Genomic DNA, 16,577 nt, shown 5'->3' on the forward strand with positions numbered 1-16,577 from the left:
ATTCATTCATTTTCTCATTCATTCAAACACAAAGATGTGTGGACCACACTTGGTGTCAAGGTCAGCATGATACTAACTTTCATGAAATCCAAATCCAGGAAGAAAACTAGTCGAGTCACTAAGCAGTAACTGGATCCTTTGATGTGACATTATCAAAAGCACAAGTTATTTAACTATGATAATAAAAATAAAAATCTGAAATAAACCTAAAAAAACACATTTGAAAGGCTTCTTTCAAGAGATTTGGCATGTTCAGAAGCTATTTGTCACTATAAAAATGAAATGACAGCAGAATCGTTCCAAAAATTGTCAGACTAAAACTGGTATGAAATTTTAGTTGGCTGAAATGATGAATTTCGAGAAAGCAAAAAGTGTGCTCTCATTTTTAACAGCTGCGTTATTTCAATAGCCATCCCCTTTATACCACTCACAATTAGAGGCACTCATAAATAAGTCCCTCATCAGTTTTCTGTAGAGCTAAGTTAGTGACTTTGCAAGTGTTCATTAAAAGCAAAATGCTTCATTTCTTTTTTTAGTTATATGTAGTTTATGTACCCATATTCGTACATATATATCTATACTAAATATTGGGCAATAATCTCTTTCCTTAATTCAGATCCTCAAGAGTTCTGAAAATCACTCTGTTTTGCGTTCTTCATTTCTAAGTCTTCTCTTTTTCTCTGTTCGAATTCCTGGTAATGATACCAGAATGTGGGCAAACCTCATTAGTCTCGCTGCTGTTTACAAGACAGGATTTATGCTCAATGTGCTGGACACAATGACACACATCACTAAATAGCTAGAACTACCACCCAGGGCTCTAATCTGAGAAATTTTTCACTCAGTACAAATACCCATTAGCATGGGGAAACAAGGAAGAGCAATTACAGCCAACACATGTAGTCTTTTAAGAGTACACCAATAAATACCCATTTGTGAAGGTTAATTTAATGTAACCCAAGCTGTTATCTGGAATAGTGTGTGTCACCAATTCAATCCATTAAGTAATTACTAAATTCTCAAGAGGGCTCACAGGAGTCAAATGTGGTTATTCCAGGTTCATTGCTTCTGGTCTCCCTAAGGACCAGTTAGGCCAACAGCTGGAAGAGCTGACTACAAAGGCTTCCAGCATAACTAACCATTTTATGAAAACAGGTAAATGAGTCTAACCCAAGAATGAGGGTCATCAAGAGTCCGTCCTGAGAGAAATATTTAGGGAAGCAGAAGAGAAGCACAAGTGTGTAAAAATGTAAAAGGAGATGAAAAAGGTGAGAAGAAGTGGTAAACATGAGTGAAAAAGAGGAAGAAGAGCAATGTGTTATCCCAAAAAACAAAGACAGAGAAATCTGGAGAATATAAGATCTAGCTTAAAGGAGACAATCTGTCACTAGATAATTCAGGTAGGATTTTTGAGCCATTTACAATGAAACATTAATTGTGCATCCCAGCCACCACCTACCACCCTCTGTCACTGAAACTCTTTTGAAGTTTGGGTACTGCATGACTTTCTAGAAGACCATTCTCTATTTCTCTTTTCTGCATCCTCCCCCTGAGGTTATATTTAATAGATGGATCTAATTAGGCCTTCGTGAGAAATGACTGCTCATATAAGACAAGATGGAACATATCCACTTAACTATTTCTGGCAAGTGTTTCCCCCACATAGGTAATAGTCAGGTTACACAAAATGATGGGCCATCAGGGGACCGGAAGCATTAGGAAGAATGTGAAATATAGTTGCTTTCAATGGTCTCATACATCCTCACTCCCAAGTGAATCTGAATAACCATAACAGAGAAAAGCACTTTTGAATGAAAAAATAAGCAGTTGTTAAGGACCATATGTGACTCCCTAACCAGTTTGAATCCAAAACTATAGCCTAAAAAATCACACCTACCCAGGTGATTCATACCTAAAGTGTTGATTATATAGATCTTTTTTTTTAATGTGCACTCTCTTCCTTCTGTCAGGTTGAAATTGTTGCTAATGGTAGCTACAATACCAACTCAAATTAAGTTTGGGATTTTTTGTCAGAGAACTGGGTTTCGGATTATCCCATAAAACACTCAGCAGAACTTTAAGCTAATTGTTCAAATTTTATTGTGTTTGTTTCTTGTGGTTCTTGTGTTATGAGCAGGGAAGGAAGAGGATTACTTAGGCCCTGGAATTGAGCCTGGAAAAATTATTTAACTTTAATATATTGACTTTCTTACATAAAAATGGGGATATTAACATAACACCCACCATAGGTCTGCCATAATTATTAAGTATAATCATAAGAAAAAAGCACTTTGGAAATTGTAGTTTTTATATATTAAATCAATAATAAAAGAGTAGCTATTAGTAACTATTAATGATAGTAAAATGTAACAAGTATTCATTCAACAGACATTTCCTAAACATTTACACTGTGAGACACTGAGGTAGATGCTTTAGAAATACTAAGATGAGTAAGAGTTTACAATCTAATACAGTGTAGGAGTAGGAAGTTACACAGAAAAATATAATACAAAGCAAAATTGTACCACTTAGGAGCAGTGCAAACAAAGATATGGGCATTCAGAGAATACAGGTTCAGCCTAAAAAAATAAGTGTGGAGTTCCACTCTGTTAGGTATTATGTAAGTAATATGCACAAAAGGGCTAGATTCAGTTTTAAGGTTAACAAAGTTTGTTCTTCAATAGCTTCTTCAGAATTAGATGTACACATGCACAGACCAAATGACTTATGAAATCCAAATACAAAGATGAATGTATAACAACAGCTTGGGGGTTTAAAGCACAATGACTTAAAACATTAACAAAATACAAAGTAAAGTTACTTCAGGCCTGTGCTAAGGAAAAATACACATTTTCTAAACTAAAAGAATGAAACACAGTATTCAATTCCTTATTCAAGAAAAAGGTCCATTAGAAATTCTTTTCACATTATATTGTCACCTCTTTAGTTTGTCTCCAGTCCTATAAACAAACAGCACATAGTGAAGAATTCATTCATTTGCCACATAATGGCCCTTCACAAGTGAGTGAGGGTTGTGTGTGTGTGTGTGGTGGAAACAACAAGAGCTAACATTTGTGTGCTCATTCCATTCTATGTAATGTAAGAAAGGTAGGGAAATCATTATGACATGAAAAAGTTATAATAATCACATTATTCTAGAGTTTGTATGATGACTCCTTAAAGGTAGGTTTCTGGAATGCACTGCTGTGTTTAGTTTGAAGTAACTGACATCTACTAAAATCATCCACCAAAGTAGAATTAGTTTCTGCTATTTTCCCACATGGAGAAGACCAGAGAAAAACCACATATTTCAGACCTCCTAATCTTGTCCCAAAATTGCAGAATTTATTTGGGAATCTTGTAAAATATATTTTGTAAAACATATTTTGTGAAAATAAAATTTTTTACACACTAATATCATTTGACTTTTCTGTATGTTACATAATTTGTTAATTTGTCCTAAAGATTTATCTGTAACCTTATGCATAAACAAATACCAATTACAGGTGGGTTAAGACACAAATGGAAGATCTGAAATTTTTAATAATAACAATAAGCTTTCAGAAGACTATATAGAAGAATATCTTGAAAAACAGAATTAAGAATGGGTATCTTAAATAAGACACCAAAAGCACCAAACATAAAGACAAAAAAAAGAAAAATTCCTCTCTATTTGTATTGAAAACTACATGACAATTACACCAAAAAAGGAGGAAGATGAAAGAAAAGCACAAGAGAGAAGAAAATGTTCACATAGTATGTAACTGTCAAAGGATTATAATCCTGAATGTAAAAATTGCTACAAATCAGTAAAAACGTACACATAAACAGAAATAAGCAAATGATATACTAACCAATTCACAAAGGAGAGCCAAATTGCTAATAGACATATAAAAGACAATTACTTCACAAGAAATCAATGAAATGCAAATTAAAACAGCAATGAGATAACATTTAACACTCATCAGGTTGGCAAAACTTATTAAGTATGGGATCTCCAAGTATAGGTAAGGATGTAAGAGCAATGCTGCTGGTGGTGGTGGAAACCAGTATAACCATGTGGGACAGAAATCTGGCAATCCCTAATTAAGTTGTAGGTACGTATACCACATGAGCCAGCAATATAACTTTCAGGTGTATGTCCCAAAGGGTCTCTCACCCAGGAGTATAGGGAGATATGAGCAGGAAACTTTAATGCAGCATTACTGTAATAGCAAAATGCTGGAAAGATCTTAAATGTTAATAGTAGAATGGATTAAAAATTGAGATATATTCAAAGAATGGAATACTATGCAACAGTGACAATGAATGAATTGTAGGTACATCCAACAACAGGGATAAATCTTGAAAATAATACGAGTAAACAAAACAAACTGCAGAAGGATATATAAAACATGGTACTGTTTTATAAAAAAATTTAGCATTCAAAACAACATATTGTTTATGACTACATATACATGTATGGATACTCACATCTATGGAAAAAATTAATACCTCTGAGGAAAGAGTTGGAGGAAAAGAGGGGAGTGGGAGAAGTTCATAGGGGGAATTTCAGTGTATTTCTTTAAAACATTAGAGGTAAATACTGCAAAATGTTAAGAACTAACAAATTTGGCCAAAGGTACACACATTTGATATACTACTGTCTATGCTTTTCTGTATGATTGAAACGTCATTTCCTATCAAGCATGACTAACAATACAGTATGATGTTGATCTGCTGAGCCTGAAACCTCTCTTTACCTTTTGAATCCTCATGGTGCTCTAAGTGCATTCATCTCAAGTATTTAGCATCTTCTATCACACATCGTAGTGATCTGTGTACATGTCTTCATCCCTTGCTCAAGAGAAATCTTCCCCAGCCTCTTCAGGGCAGGACCCACAAATAGGTATCATTTTATGCCAGACAGTGACAATGTTTTGTACATAAAGGGCCCTAATAAATGTCAAATGAATAAATAGTCAAATAAATTCAGGGAAGCAAAGGGTGGCTAGCTCTGGTCACATTAAAAATAAAAATGACTCCAAGATAATACAATTAGATAACCTTCCCTGTAAAAATCAAGTTATATTGGTACATTGGGTATCAGACTCTAAAATACAGATAAGGTAGAATTTCCTGGTTTGGGGTCTGCTAGGGAGTTTAACCAGTTCACATACTGATTCCTGACCTCCTCCCATAAAGGATTCAGTGCTGAAGTCCAGTTTTCACACCAAGGGAAATAAGACTTTTTTTTTTATATATATCTCAAAAAAAATTTATTTTATTTTATTTTATTTATTTATTTTTTGTAGATAATTATTTTTTATTGAGGGGTAGTTGACACACATTAGTTTCAGGTGTACAACACAGTGATTCAACATTTATATACATGATAATTCTAGGTACCAGCTATCACCATACCAAGTTGTTACAATATTTTGACTATATTCCTTATGCTATACATTACATCCCGGTTACTTATTTATTTTACGATTGGAAGTGTGTACTTTTTTGTGTGTGTGTGAGGGCATCTCTCATATTTATTGATCAAATGGTTGTTAACAACAATAAAATTCTGTATAGGGGAGTCAATGCTCAATGCACAATCATTAATCCACCCCAAGCCTAATTTTCGTCAGTCTCCAATCTTCTGAAGCATAACGAACAAGTTCTTACATGGAGAACAAATTCTTACATAGTGAATAAGTTACATGGTGAACAGTACAAGGGCAGTCATCACAGAAACTTTCGGTTTTGCTCATGCATTATGAACTATAAACAGTCAGTTCAAATATGAATACTCATTTGATTTTTATACTTGATTTATATGTGGATACCACATTTCTCCCTTTATTATTATTATTTTTAATAAAATGCTGAAGTGGTAGGTAGATACAAGATAAAGGTAGAAAACATAGTTTAGTGTTGTAAGAGAGCAAATGTAGATGATCAGGTGTGTGCCTGTAGACTATGTGTTAATCCAACTAGACAAGGGCAATAAAACATCCACGTATGCAGAAGATTTCTCTCAGAACAGGGGGGGTGAGGTTCTAAGCCTCACCTCTGTTGATCGCCAATTTCTCACCTGATGGCCCCCCTGCGACTGTGCCTGTCTTAGGTTGTTCCTCCCTTGAGGAATCTTACCCGTCTCTGGCTAACCAGTCATCTTCCGGGGCCATACAGGGAAATGTAAAGTTGGTAAGTGAGAGAGAAGCCTTATTGCTTGAAAAGGTTAGCTTTTTACTTCTTTGCATATTTATGCCCTGTGGCTTCTATGCCCAGCATTTGTCTTGAGGTATCTTTACCACTTGGAAGAATTATGATACTCGGTAAATTTGATATGAGGCACGAATTTTATTTAAGGGTTGTAATTAGGAAGGAAGAAGAAAAGCTATAGAAGTAGCAGGCGGAAGAAAACATGGGAAGATTGATTATTTCTTTGACATATCTTCTTGTAGAGTAACTTCAGCATGTATAGGTTTTAAAGGAAATAAGACTTTTAAAGTTATCCTCTGTAGATTTGTATAATTTTTGTATAAATTTTGAACACAAAATTTCATGGTTTTGTCTTCCCAGGCAGTTTTCTTATTTCCCTTCTCCATTCCACCCTAAACACTCCCATCACTACACACACCTCAGCTCACAGATTTAGTGTGTGTGTTGGTGGGGGTTGGGAGAGGAGAGAAACACTTAATTTTTGCATGTTATTGGGTTGACTAAATCCATAATATTGTGCCGGATTCACTTACTTGGAGGTGGTTTCCATTGTGTGGAAATGCCACACAACTTATACCATTTTTCGACTCAGTTTTTCTTTAAGAAATACCTAGAAATGACATGGGCAAAAAGCCATAAGGATCATTGGACTTGAAATCAGAAAATTAAGGCTAGACAAATGAAAATTGTAAGAAAATAACATCACATTTAATCATTTTGAAAATTTCCCCTACATTTTGTAATTAAGATTAGAAAGTGTTTTGTTACCCATGATATCCTAATTTCTTTCTAACTAAGGGACAAGTGTTTCCAGTTTCAGCTGAACAATAGGTTTATCTTTCCAGAGATCTAGTGATAAAGAAACTTACTTTGGCTCTCCACAGGTCAGACTGTGATGAGGAAAGGAAATAGAGCAGATAACTATTTCTGGAGGTAACAGAGCTGAACTAGAGTAAAAGAAAAGTTTCCTTCTGTAGTAAAAATTAGAATGTTCACTCACAGACATTCTAATTTTTAACTACCTTCTACAGAGGTCAGTAAACCCTCCTGGCCCCCGGCCCTCATGTTTAGCCCCGGGGAAGTTTCGTTGAGAGCCCCGCAAAAGTCTAGATGGTGAAAGCACCCGATTATTATTCCAACTGGAATTTTCAAAAGCTGGAAGTGTTTTCAAATCACATGGCACAACAGAACCTTGCTGTAAATGAACTCATTAAGATGCTGAAGGGAAACAATTTAAACATAACTCCATCTTAAAGGCAGACAAACAAGAAATACAGAAATGCCAGAGGTAAGAAATTCCCAATTTGGATAATTTCATATATCTGAAAGGTAAAATGGAATAGAACTCAAAGATATGTCTGAAAAGGCCATTAAAAATTAACATCAATGACTTAATGTGCACTAGATTTAGTGTTTGAGGGAAAATGACTAACTTTGAAATGACATGTCACAGCAAATAAAGAAATTAAAAAATACTAGGAGAGCTTTTAAAATACTCACTGTGTGGTGCTTTTACTTTATGGAAGGTAATGTGCCCCCCAAATTGAGCAGTCTGGCTAGTTAAAATCTCTTTAGTTTTTAAATTTACATAAACCGAGATACCTTCCCATTTCCAAAATGTTAGCTATCTTCAGAGCATGTTCTTTTACGCTGCCATACTTCCCAGATTTACACACCAATGACTTGGCAACGTCTTTGTCCAAATTACTTAAAAATGCCAGAAATGGCTGTCTGCAATCTGAGATTTAGGGACAGCCAACCGGGTATACTGAGGCACATTACTGACAAATTTAGGCACAAGTGTCAGATACCTAATTTATTAAAATACTGGCTAGGAAATTGTTTGATTTAGTGACTGTTTAGTAAAGACAAGACCTTGGGCAGTACAGCGTAGAGAAGACAATAACTCTACAGCATTTTACTACTCTGATGGACAGTGACTGCAATGGGGTGGGGGTGGGGGGAGTACTTGATAATATGGGTGGAATGCTGAAACCATAATGTTGCTCATATGCAACCTTCATAAGATTGTATATCAACGATATCTTAGTTAAAAAAAAATTGACAAACAAAACAAAAAAAAGACAAGGCCTTCCCAGAAGATGACTGGTTAGCCAGAGATGGGTAAGATTCCTCAAGGGAGGAACAACCTAAGACAGGCACAGTCGCAGGGGGGCCATCAGGAGAGAAATTGGGGACCAACAGAGGGAAGGCTTAGAACCTCACCCCCCCTGTTTTGAGAGAAATCTTCTGCATCTGTGAATGTTTTGTTGCCCTTGTCTAGAGTTGGATTAATACTTAGTCTATAGGCACACACCTGATCATCTACATTTGCCCTCTTACAGCACTAAATTATGTTTTCTACCTTTATCTTGCATCTACCTACCACTTCAACATTTTATTTAAAAAAATAATAATAATAATAAGGGAGAAATGTGGGATTCACATATAAGTCAAGTATAAAAATCAAACGAATAATCATATCTGACTTGTTTATAGTTCATGATGCGTGATCAAAACCAAAAGTTTCTGTGATATGACTGCCCTTGCACTGTTCACCATGTAAGAACTTATTCACTATGTAAGACCTTGTTCACCATGTAAGAACTTGTTTGTTATGCTTCAGAAGATTGGAGACTGTTGAGATATAGGCTTGGGGTTGATTAATGACTGTGCATTGAGTCCCCTATACAGAATTTTATTGTTGTTGACAACCATTTGATCAATAAATATGAGAGATGCCCTCTCAAAAAAATAAAAAAATAAAAAAGACAAGGCCTTGGTAGGGAAACCTCCAAGGGATTCCATTTGATGAAAACATATAAGGATTCCATTGCTATCCAGAATATTAAATTCTTATGGCTAATTAAAATAGTAAACAAAATAGTAAACAATGGCCTGTTTTGTAAAACTTAATTGATCATACAATTCCGACCTTCCTTAAAATGGGATGTCATTACTTTGAATCCACAAATGTTATCATCACTTTACAAAAATGAAATGGAATTAGTCCGTAGCTGCTCTGTCACTGTATGCTACTTACTTTCACACACTTGCTCCTTTAGTTCTGACAACAGCCCCATAAGGCAGGTACTACTATCTCAATCCTGACAGATGTAGAAACTGACACTCAGCAAAGAGAGCCCTAAAGAGGAGACACCATCCATGCCTTGCTTACTCTTGCATCTCCAGAACCTGGCATACTTGCATTGTGTGGTGAATAAATGTTAACTGACCACTGAGCTAATAAATATGCACATAGCTGACCAATATTTGAATAAAGGACTACTTTAACTCAGAGACTTTGTTTTTCTAAATCAAGGGCTTGTAAACTTTTTCTCAAATGCAGGCCATATAGTCTCTGTTGGAACTACTTGACTCTACTACTATTAAGGTAGTATTTGTAGTTCAAAAACAGACACAGACAATATATAATTGAATGGGTGTGGCTGTGTTTCAATAAAACTTTATCTATAAAACCAGGCAGACAGTCTGTAGTTTTCTGACTCCCAATATATCTAAAAAGATGTAAATATTATCAGTATTTGTTATTTCTTTATTCAACTGAAAAAGACTTGAGAGAAAACGGTGTGTGTTGGTATTTGAGATATTTTTGGTTTGGTCATGGTTTGATCATCATGCTTATCTAATGCAACAGAGAAATTATTATGTGTGCTTGGCTTCTCTTAAGCCTGGCTATAAGGAAATCAGACCTCAAAGAACAGGATCCTCAGAGAATATTCTATCCTCCAATAGAAAAACTATCATTTCTTATTTTATAGAAACAAAGGACAGAAGTGCCTCAGCAAATGATGATTCCACATGGAAACAATCTGATACAGTAAAAGGCACTGGGGCAGGAGCCCAGGAGAATCAGCTAATTTAAGTACTACGGTGAAGTTGTTTAGCTTCCCTGGGCTAAACGGAGATGATACCAAACATCAAAAAGCATACAACTATGAAAAAGTATTTTTTGAAAACCTGAGGCCCCCTATAAGCATGAAGCTTGGTTAGCAATTTAGGATCAAGGCAGACAATCTTGATTAGAGGTTTAGAAGCAACTTGACCCACATCATCTTTTAAGAAATGATCCCTGGGGTAAAAATCTTGCCTCAGACCTAACAAAACCTCATGGAAACATCAAAAATAGTTATTGCAAGTCAGAGAATCAAAAACCACAAAAGGTTACTCTTTCTTAAGAGTAGATCAGTTCATATTTTCTCCATGTTTGCAATAGGAGCAGCACAAAGAATAAAGATTTAAATTCTCTCTTTCTTAAAAAAAAAGTATGTGACCATTTGGAAAAGCAAACAGTGAGGAAAGCTCTATCAATTTTTTAAAAGTCAAGGCCAAGGTCTTTCTTATCAATTATTCCTACTTCTTCCTACTCTCTCCTTCAAAAGGTTTTGCAACAATCAAGTAAGATATACACAAAAGTGCTGGGTAAACCATTAGGCCCTAAGAACAATGTAAACGGTATTATAAGTATTATTACCATTATTATTATCTTGATCAACTGAACTACCACCATTCTGACAAACAATTTTTGGCATTCAATCTGTCCATTAACATGCTAAGCTCCTAGAAGGTGGGTACTACCACAGCCCAGCTAGCATTAATGGACATCACTATTTATTGTTAGGAACATGGCCACTCAAATATCCTTTGCACTTGATCCCAGAAAACAGTAGATGTTCAATAAAAGGTTGTTAAATCAATAAATAAAAGACTAAATAGTAGTTACCCAATATACATTTCCAATGCTCTGACTTTCAACTGATTGCCTTTTATTTTTTTCTCTTCTAGCTTAGTAGGTCAATACTCCGTAATTGTTCTGTTCTTCCCTCTGTTCTACCTTCCCATAGTATCATATGCTGGAAAAAAACATAAGCCTTTATGTTACTGTTAGTTATTGGCACAGACTCTCATTGACAAAGTGAAAAACCCTGAGAGCGCACATGCTCATGAAAAAGGGTGAGTGTGATTTTGTGTGTTTGTGTGTGTGTGGTGGGAATGGGGAGGGGTGGGGTGGAGGGAGGGTCTAGTAGAGCCAGAAGAGATGATAGAGACAACAGAGAAGGTAAGTGTGGAATAAAGACATGGAAATATTCCAAAGATTTCTGGGAGTCTGGAAGAGATGTTCCCTGCAGTTAGGGGCAGTCAGTAAACTGCTAGCCTTGATTTTATAATGTGTGTACTATCATATACATTCAGCTACATAAAATTCTAAAAACTGGACTGATAAAACAAAAACGACTCAAAAAATCTTTAATTCATATAAGTATGGCAAAAAGCAATCAGACTCCTATGTTACTTGCTAAGCAGCCTTAACATACAGCAAGAGAGTACTTACTCTCTTGGCCTCAAAGTGGTCCCCTTGCTACTTCATACTGGTGGAATTAGCGCGCTTTCTTGACTAAAGCAGTTAAAAAAAAAGTTCCTTAATAAGAAATCATTTTTGAAACATGGGGTCTTGTTTGCTGTCTTAGGGAAATAAAAATAGTCATATTCCGATTGGCTTTGATAGTTGGTCTAAAGTGGGTCCTGGAACTTCAGAGAGGTAGGGGTATTTTAAAAACTAAATGTAATTGCTTGAAAGTCAACACAAAACCAGGAGCCTGGCCCTTTCAGCATCCTTTGGGATTGAACTTTAATTTCAGAGCCTTTTTGTTGGACCTTTGACAAAGACAGTAACTTTATTTCTGATGGTCTCCCTATTCCCCTTTTATAAAAAAATGTAAAATAAGAAAAAGAATGGTGAAAAAAATTCACAAAAATACAAGATCACAAGTGTAAAGTTTTCTAAATTCAGGCTATTTGTAATTCTCATAATCTGGCCATTTACACATGCACAGTGACTTTATGTTAGTCCCAAAATCGTATTTAAAAAATTCAATTGTAATTCTTCACTAAAGATGTAACTCTTTAACAAGACAAAAATGATTAAGGATCCATCTGTGTTTTTGTTTTATACACAAATATTATATTTGTTCCCTATGTGTTATTCAACAAGCCCTCCAGCATATTATTTTTTTAGCCATTGCCCTTAAAAAAAAATCCTAATGAATATGGTATCACTGTTCTAAAAGACTAACCGCTCATTCTACTCTGTTAATTCTTCCGCTTAAGACTAAAATAATAGCCCTCACTTTTTTCTGATAAGTGAATTTTTAAAATCTCTCTGTTATTTTCCTTTTAAATAAAAAATCATTACACATTACCCTCAGCTACCAAAAGAGCAGCTTCTGCTCTTCGTGTAAAAAAAGATGCTCACCCATGACGCCTGTCTTAGGAAATTTAGAACTCTCACTAAAAAGCTGAGGAGGAAAGCTGCTGGGAATGTTCAGATACCTGATTTTACAAGGTTTTGTGAAAAGAGTTTGCCTTTAGATTAGTATTACTCAGTGTTTATGATGGTTTTCTGTCAAACCAAAAATAAGGTGCCTCCTTCCCCACATATTAAAGAATCCAGTTACAATCCATTATTCCATTTCTGATTGTTTTCTTTGTAGTAAGTGGGAAAGTGGATACTGGATAAAAGTCTCCTGGAGCTAAAAGACTCCACATTAAAGGCTTCAATTAGCTATAAATCAGTTGTCTTTCCTACTGGGGGAGAAGAGAAAAAAGAGAGCGGGGATAGTCAGAGAGAGAAAAAGAGAACTGGAAGAGCTTCCAAATTAGATTCCGAGATACCTATTACAAACCTAAAATTCCTATTACAAACCTAAAATTCAGTCAAAAGTAAGACAGTCAAAAGTAAAACAATTCAAACCCTTCCAAATCTGAGGGTTAGCTCCTCTCTCCAGCGCAGATCATGCCTCTTAAGACCTTTAAGAGAGCCTGAAGAGGTTAGGGACCCTCATAAAACAAAACTTTTATACTGCCTGCTTTTCCTGCTTGTTCCTAAACCTGAAGATGTGCCACACATTGGCACCATTGTTATGCAAATAATGCCTAAATGGCTGTAACTATTAAAGACCTCTCATTAAAACGGCTTTCAAAAATTTGTCACACCATCTAAAAAAGCTAACAGGTACAGCAAATCCATCGAAATCGTCATTCAAAACACGAGTCACCCTGATTTGTATCCTAATACACAATACAAGTAAAATGTCAAAATTCTAGGGTTTTTTCTTCTTTGTATTTTTCTTTCAGGCATTAATCCAGAGCCACATAATTTACTTTTAGACAAAATTTAGTTTATCTTGTAATACGCATAATGGAAAACAACGCGAACCATGTTGTGTGCACGCATTATGTTTAAGTTAATAGGGAGAAGTTTGGGGTAGAAATCAACTGAAAGGAATAGAAAATCAAACAGGAGAGCTTGTAAGATGAACTCCAAGAAACATGACTTACCTATCTCTCCCCCTGCCAAAAAAAAAAAAAAAAAGCTATAGCATCATAATGCCCCCGTGCGTGCATCAATAAATTTTTTCTATGTCGAATTTGTGGAAAGTAATTTCAATTTACATTTAAGCAGCGAACCCAAATTCTTTTTTAGATGGCACAACATCAAAAAATTCCTGCTTGACAGACCCAAGATGTCAGAGTTCGTTATAAAAAAAATATTTTTTTCAGTTCAAAAGCTATCCCGTTAATTTGCATAAATATAAAGACTTTCCAAGTTTTCCGAGAAAACTGCCACTGCCTACAGAATTCAAAGGGAAGGCTGACGTTGGCTCTCCTGTCCTCGGCAGCCAGGTTTCCGTGAACCGCGTCCGGTAGCCCGAGCGCCGCGCGCGTGGACACCTCCTCCGCGAGGGCCGCCCCGCGCCGTGCAGGCTTCCGAGGACCCGGGCGGGTGGACGCCGCCGGGAAGAGGCGGCCGAGCTGCGCGGCGAGCCTGGCGGGGCGCCCACCCTCCCGCAGTTGAGGGGTCGGAGCGCTCCCGCCGCCCTGGGCCCCGGGGAACGGGCTCAGAAGGCAGCGGCAGATGCGGCTCGGGGAGGCAGCCGTTGACGGCGACCCCTCGGCGCGAGCTTCAGGTTGGGGCTTCCCCCACCCCCGGGCGTCCCCAGACCGCGGCGGGCCAACCCCGAGCGGCGGGCGTCCCTCCGCTTCGCGGGGATGACAGGCTGGCCCGGAGACCCCGGCCCTCGACCGCGTCACGCCGCCCTCGCCCCCTAACAGATCAAGGAGAGGAAGGAAGGGTCCCAGAAAGTCTGCGTGGACGGTGGGTCCTCACCGGCCGCTTACCTTGGTGTACTTGATTTCCAGGTTAGGCGTGGGCGACGGCAAGAGGTGCAGGGACGCCATGAGGGCGGCGGGGTCAGCCTTCACCTCGCCGGGCATCTCGATCTTACTGGAAGTCATGGTGCCGGGCCGAGGTCTCGCTCGCCCGCGCCGTGGGTGTGCGGGCTGTGCGCGCGGTCCGCGGCCAGGGGCGCGCTCGCCTGTATATAGGCAGGTGTCAAGCTGGGGCTCTTCTTATTGGACGTGAGGGCCGAGGCGCGGGGGCCGGTCCATCCTACCTAGGACGCCCGGGCACAGCCCGATTTACATAAAGCCCGCCGCCCGCGCGCGGCCCGGACGCTCAGCGCCCACGCCGCCGCTGTCCTCGACGGCCGGAGCTCGAGCGTGCTGCGCGGCCGCGCGCGGGCGGCGGGCGGCACCGGCCTCACTCCGGGCCGGTCGGCGTCGGCGGGAGCAGCATCTTGGCGGGTCTGGAGCGGACAGTGGTCCCGGAAGCGGAGCGGAGCGGGCGGGGGCTGGGGAGGACCCTGGCGGCCTGGCGCTGGCGCGGCGCTGAGAGCCGGGCGCGCGGTGTCAGCGCGAGAAGTCCCCGGGGCGCAGAGGGCGGCTCCCGGGGGGCTGAAGGGGCCCCGCCGAGAACGGGGCGGGCGACGCTGCCGCTGGCACGGAGATCCCCTCACACCCACTCCTGGGGCCCTGCGAACCCCGGCTCCCCTTCTCTCCGGGCACCTGGGAGCGGCCGCCGTCTCGCCTTCCCCCGGCAGGGGCGCCAGGCCCTCCGCAGCCACCGTCGCCTCAGCACACACCTACTCCCCGCGGCCGGGCCCGAGGTGCACCGTGGCCACGGGGGGGACGGGTAGTGGTGAGTGCGAGTCTCTCACCCTCGCCCCACACTCGAAACAAGAATCCCCGCGAGCTGGTCGACGCCGCACGGCCCTAGCCGGGCCTCTCCCGCCCAGCTGCTGCCCTCTGCCGGCCGGGACCGTCCCGGGCCGTCAGGGCTGCGCCCAGAGGAGGCGGGCCGCGGTCCTCATACGCTCATCTTCCGAGTTGAAAGCATTGGCGACTCTGAGGGGTCTTTCTCTCGGAGCCCTCCTTCCAGCCCTAACCTCCTCACCCCAGAACACACGGGGATACCCTTGTTTTGCTTTTCTGTTATTTTTTGCTTTTGTTATTCATGCCAACAGCTATCATCCCACCAGACTTGTTTCCTCCCTTGACTGCCCCTTTGGGATTGAGTTTTCCTATCTATACCCCCCTAAGTTGTGTTTCCGAAACTCCAACAGGCCTTCTAGTCTGTGGGACCATAGAGTCAGTCAGTATGTAGGCATTCGTCAAGAATCCAGAGACCCCATCCCAGAAGGCTTTGGGCTCACTGGGCTAAATCTGAGATCCAGATAAAAAGACCTTTACAGGTCACTTCCCCTCCTGACTCCCACTGTAAGCCTGGCAGGGACCTACTGGCTCTCAAATGTCATTTTCAGAGTTCTTAGAACCCTGTTTCTTGAATGTGAAGTATTGGCCAGAAAAGATCTTGCCCTGGATAACTCTCAGTAACTAAAACTGCCTAATACTCAGCAAATGCTAAAAACAGTAGAAATAGACAAAAACATTTCATTTTCATATCAGGTCTAGAGAAATAACTTCCAGCTTCTTGCTACCCAAAATATATATGCAAGGTTACCTGAAAATTGTTTTCATGGAGAAACCTTAGCTTAGGCGGTTGAGAGACCTGGATTCACAGGGGAACTCTACAGCCAAAAGTTGTGTCTTAATTATCAGTATATGTTCATGCTATTAATATACTTTGATTAAGGCCTGAGAAGTTTAGAGGTTCAACTGAGGAGTAAAAACAGAAGGTCTCAGAGTTAGCCGGGCAGAGGAAGAAGGCAGCAACAAGGGGAATCAGCGATGCTCATGGAACAATTCTGCAAACATGCTTTGAGTGCCTTCCGGTGCAAGGCTAGAGCCTGGGTTACAAACAGGAAGGACAGCTCTTGCCATGAGTGAGCTTGCAACCCTTCCCCACAGAGAGGTAGGTCACTGACTAGGAGAGACTGTGGGGAAAAGTTACAAAAGGGCATCAGCATGCTCTGGGGTGCTCCACCAAGGAAGAGACCAGCTCTCTGGGGACACTGACCTTTGGGCTGGGAGAAGTGAGGCTTCAACAAGGCAGGAGAGGA

At 39.9% G+C, this 16,577-nt stretch overlaps 1 protein-coding gene across 1 annotated transcript in view; it reads right to left on the minus strand.

The window, feature by feature from the left end:
• Positions 1–15,239, minus strand: part of ALDH1A2 (aldehyde dehydrogenase 1 family member A2) — a 97,856-nt gene extending 82,617 nt beyond the window's left edge. The window contains exons 1-2 of the mRNA XM_036903011.2: positions 15,124–15,239; positions 14,398–14,594 (exon numbers count right to left, since the gene is read on the minus strand). Coding sequence (XP_036758906.1) covers positions 14,398–14,514 — 117 coding nt within the window. The 5' untranslated portion in view covers positions 14,515–14,594; positions 15,124–15,239. The remainder of the gene's footprint in view (positions 1–14,397; positions 14,595–15,123) is intronic.
• Positions 15,240–16,577: the final 1,338 nt, after the last annotated feature.

The sequence above is a fragment of the Manis pentadactyla genome, chromosome 11 (genome assembly GCF_030020395.1).
Source record: "Manis pentadactyla isolate mManPen7 chromosome 11, mManPen7.hap1, whole genome shotgun sequence".
In the NCBI taxonomy this organism is placed as follows: domain Eukaryota; kingdom Metazoa; phylum Chordata; class Mammalia; order Pholidota; family Manidae; genus Manis; species Manis pentadactyla.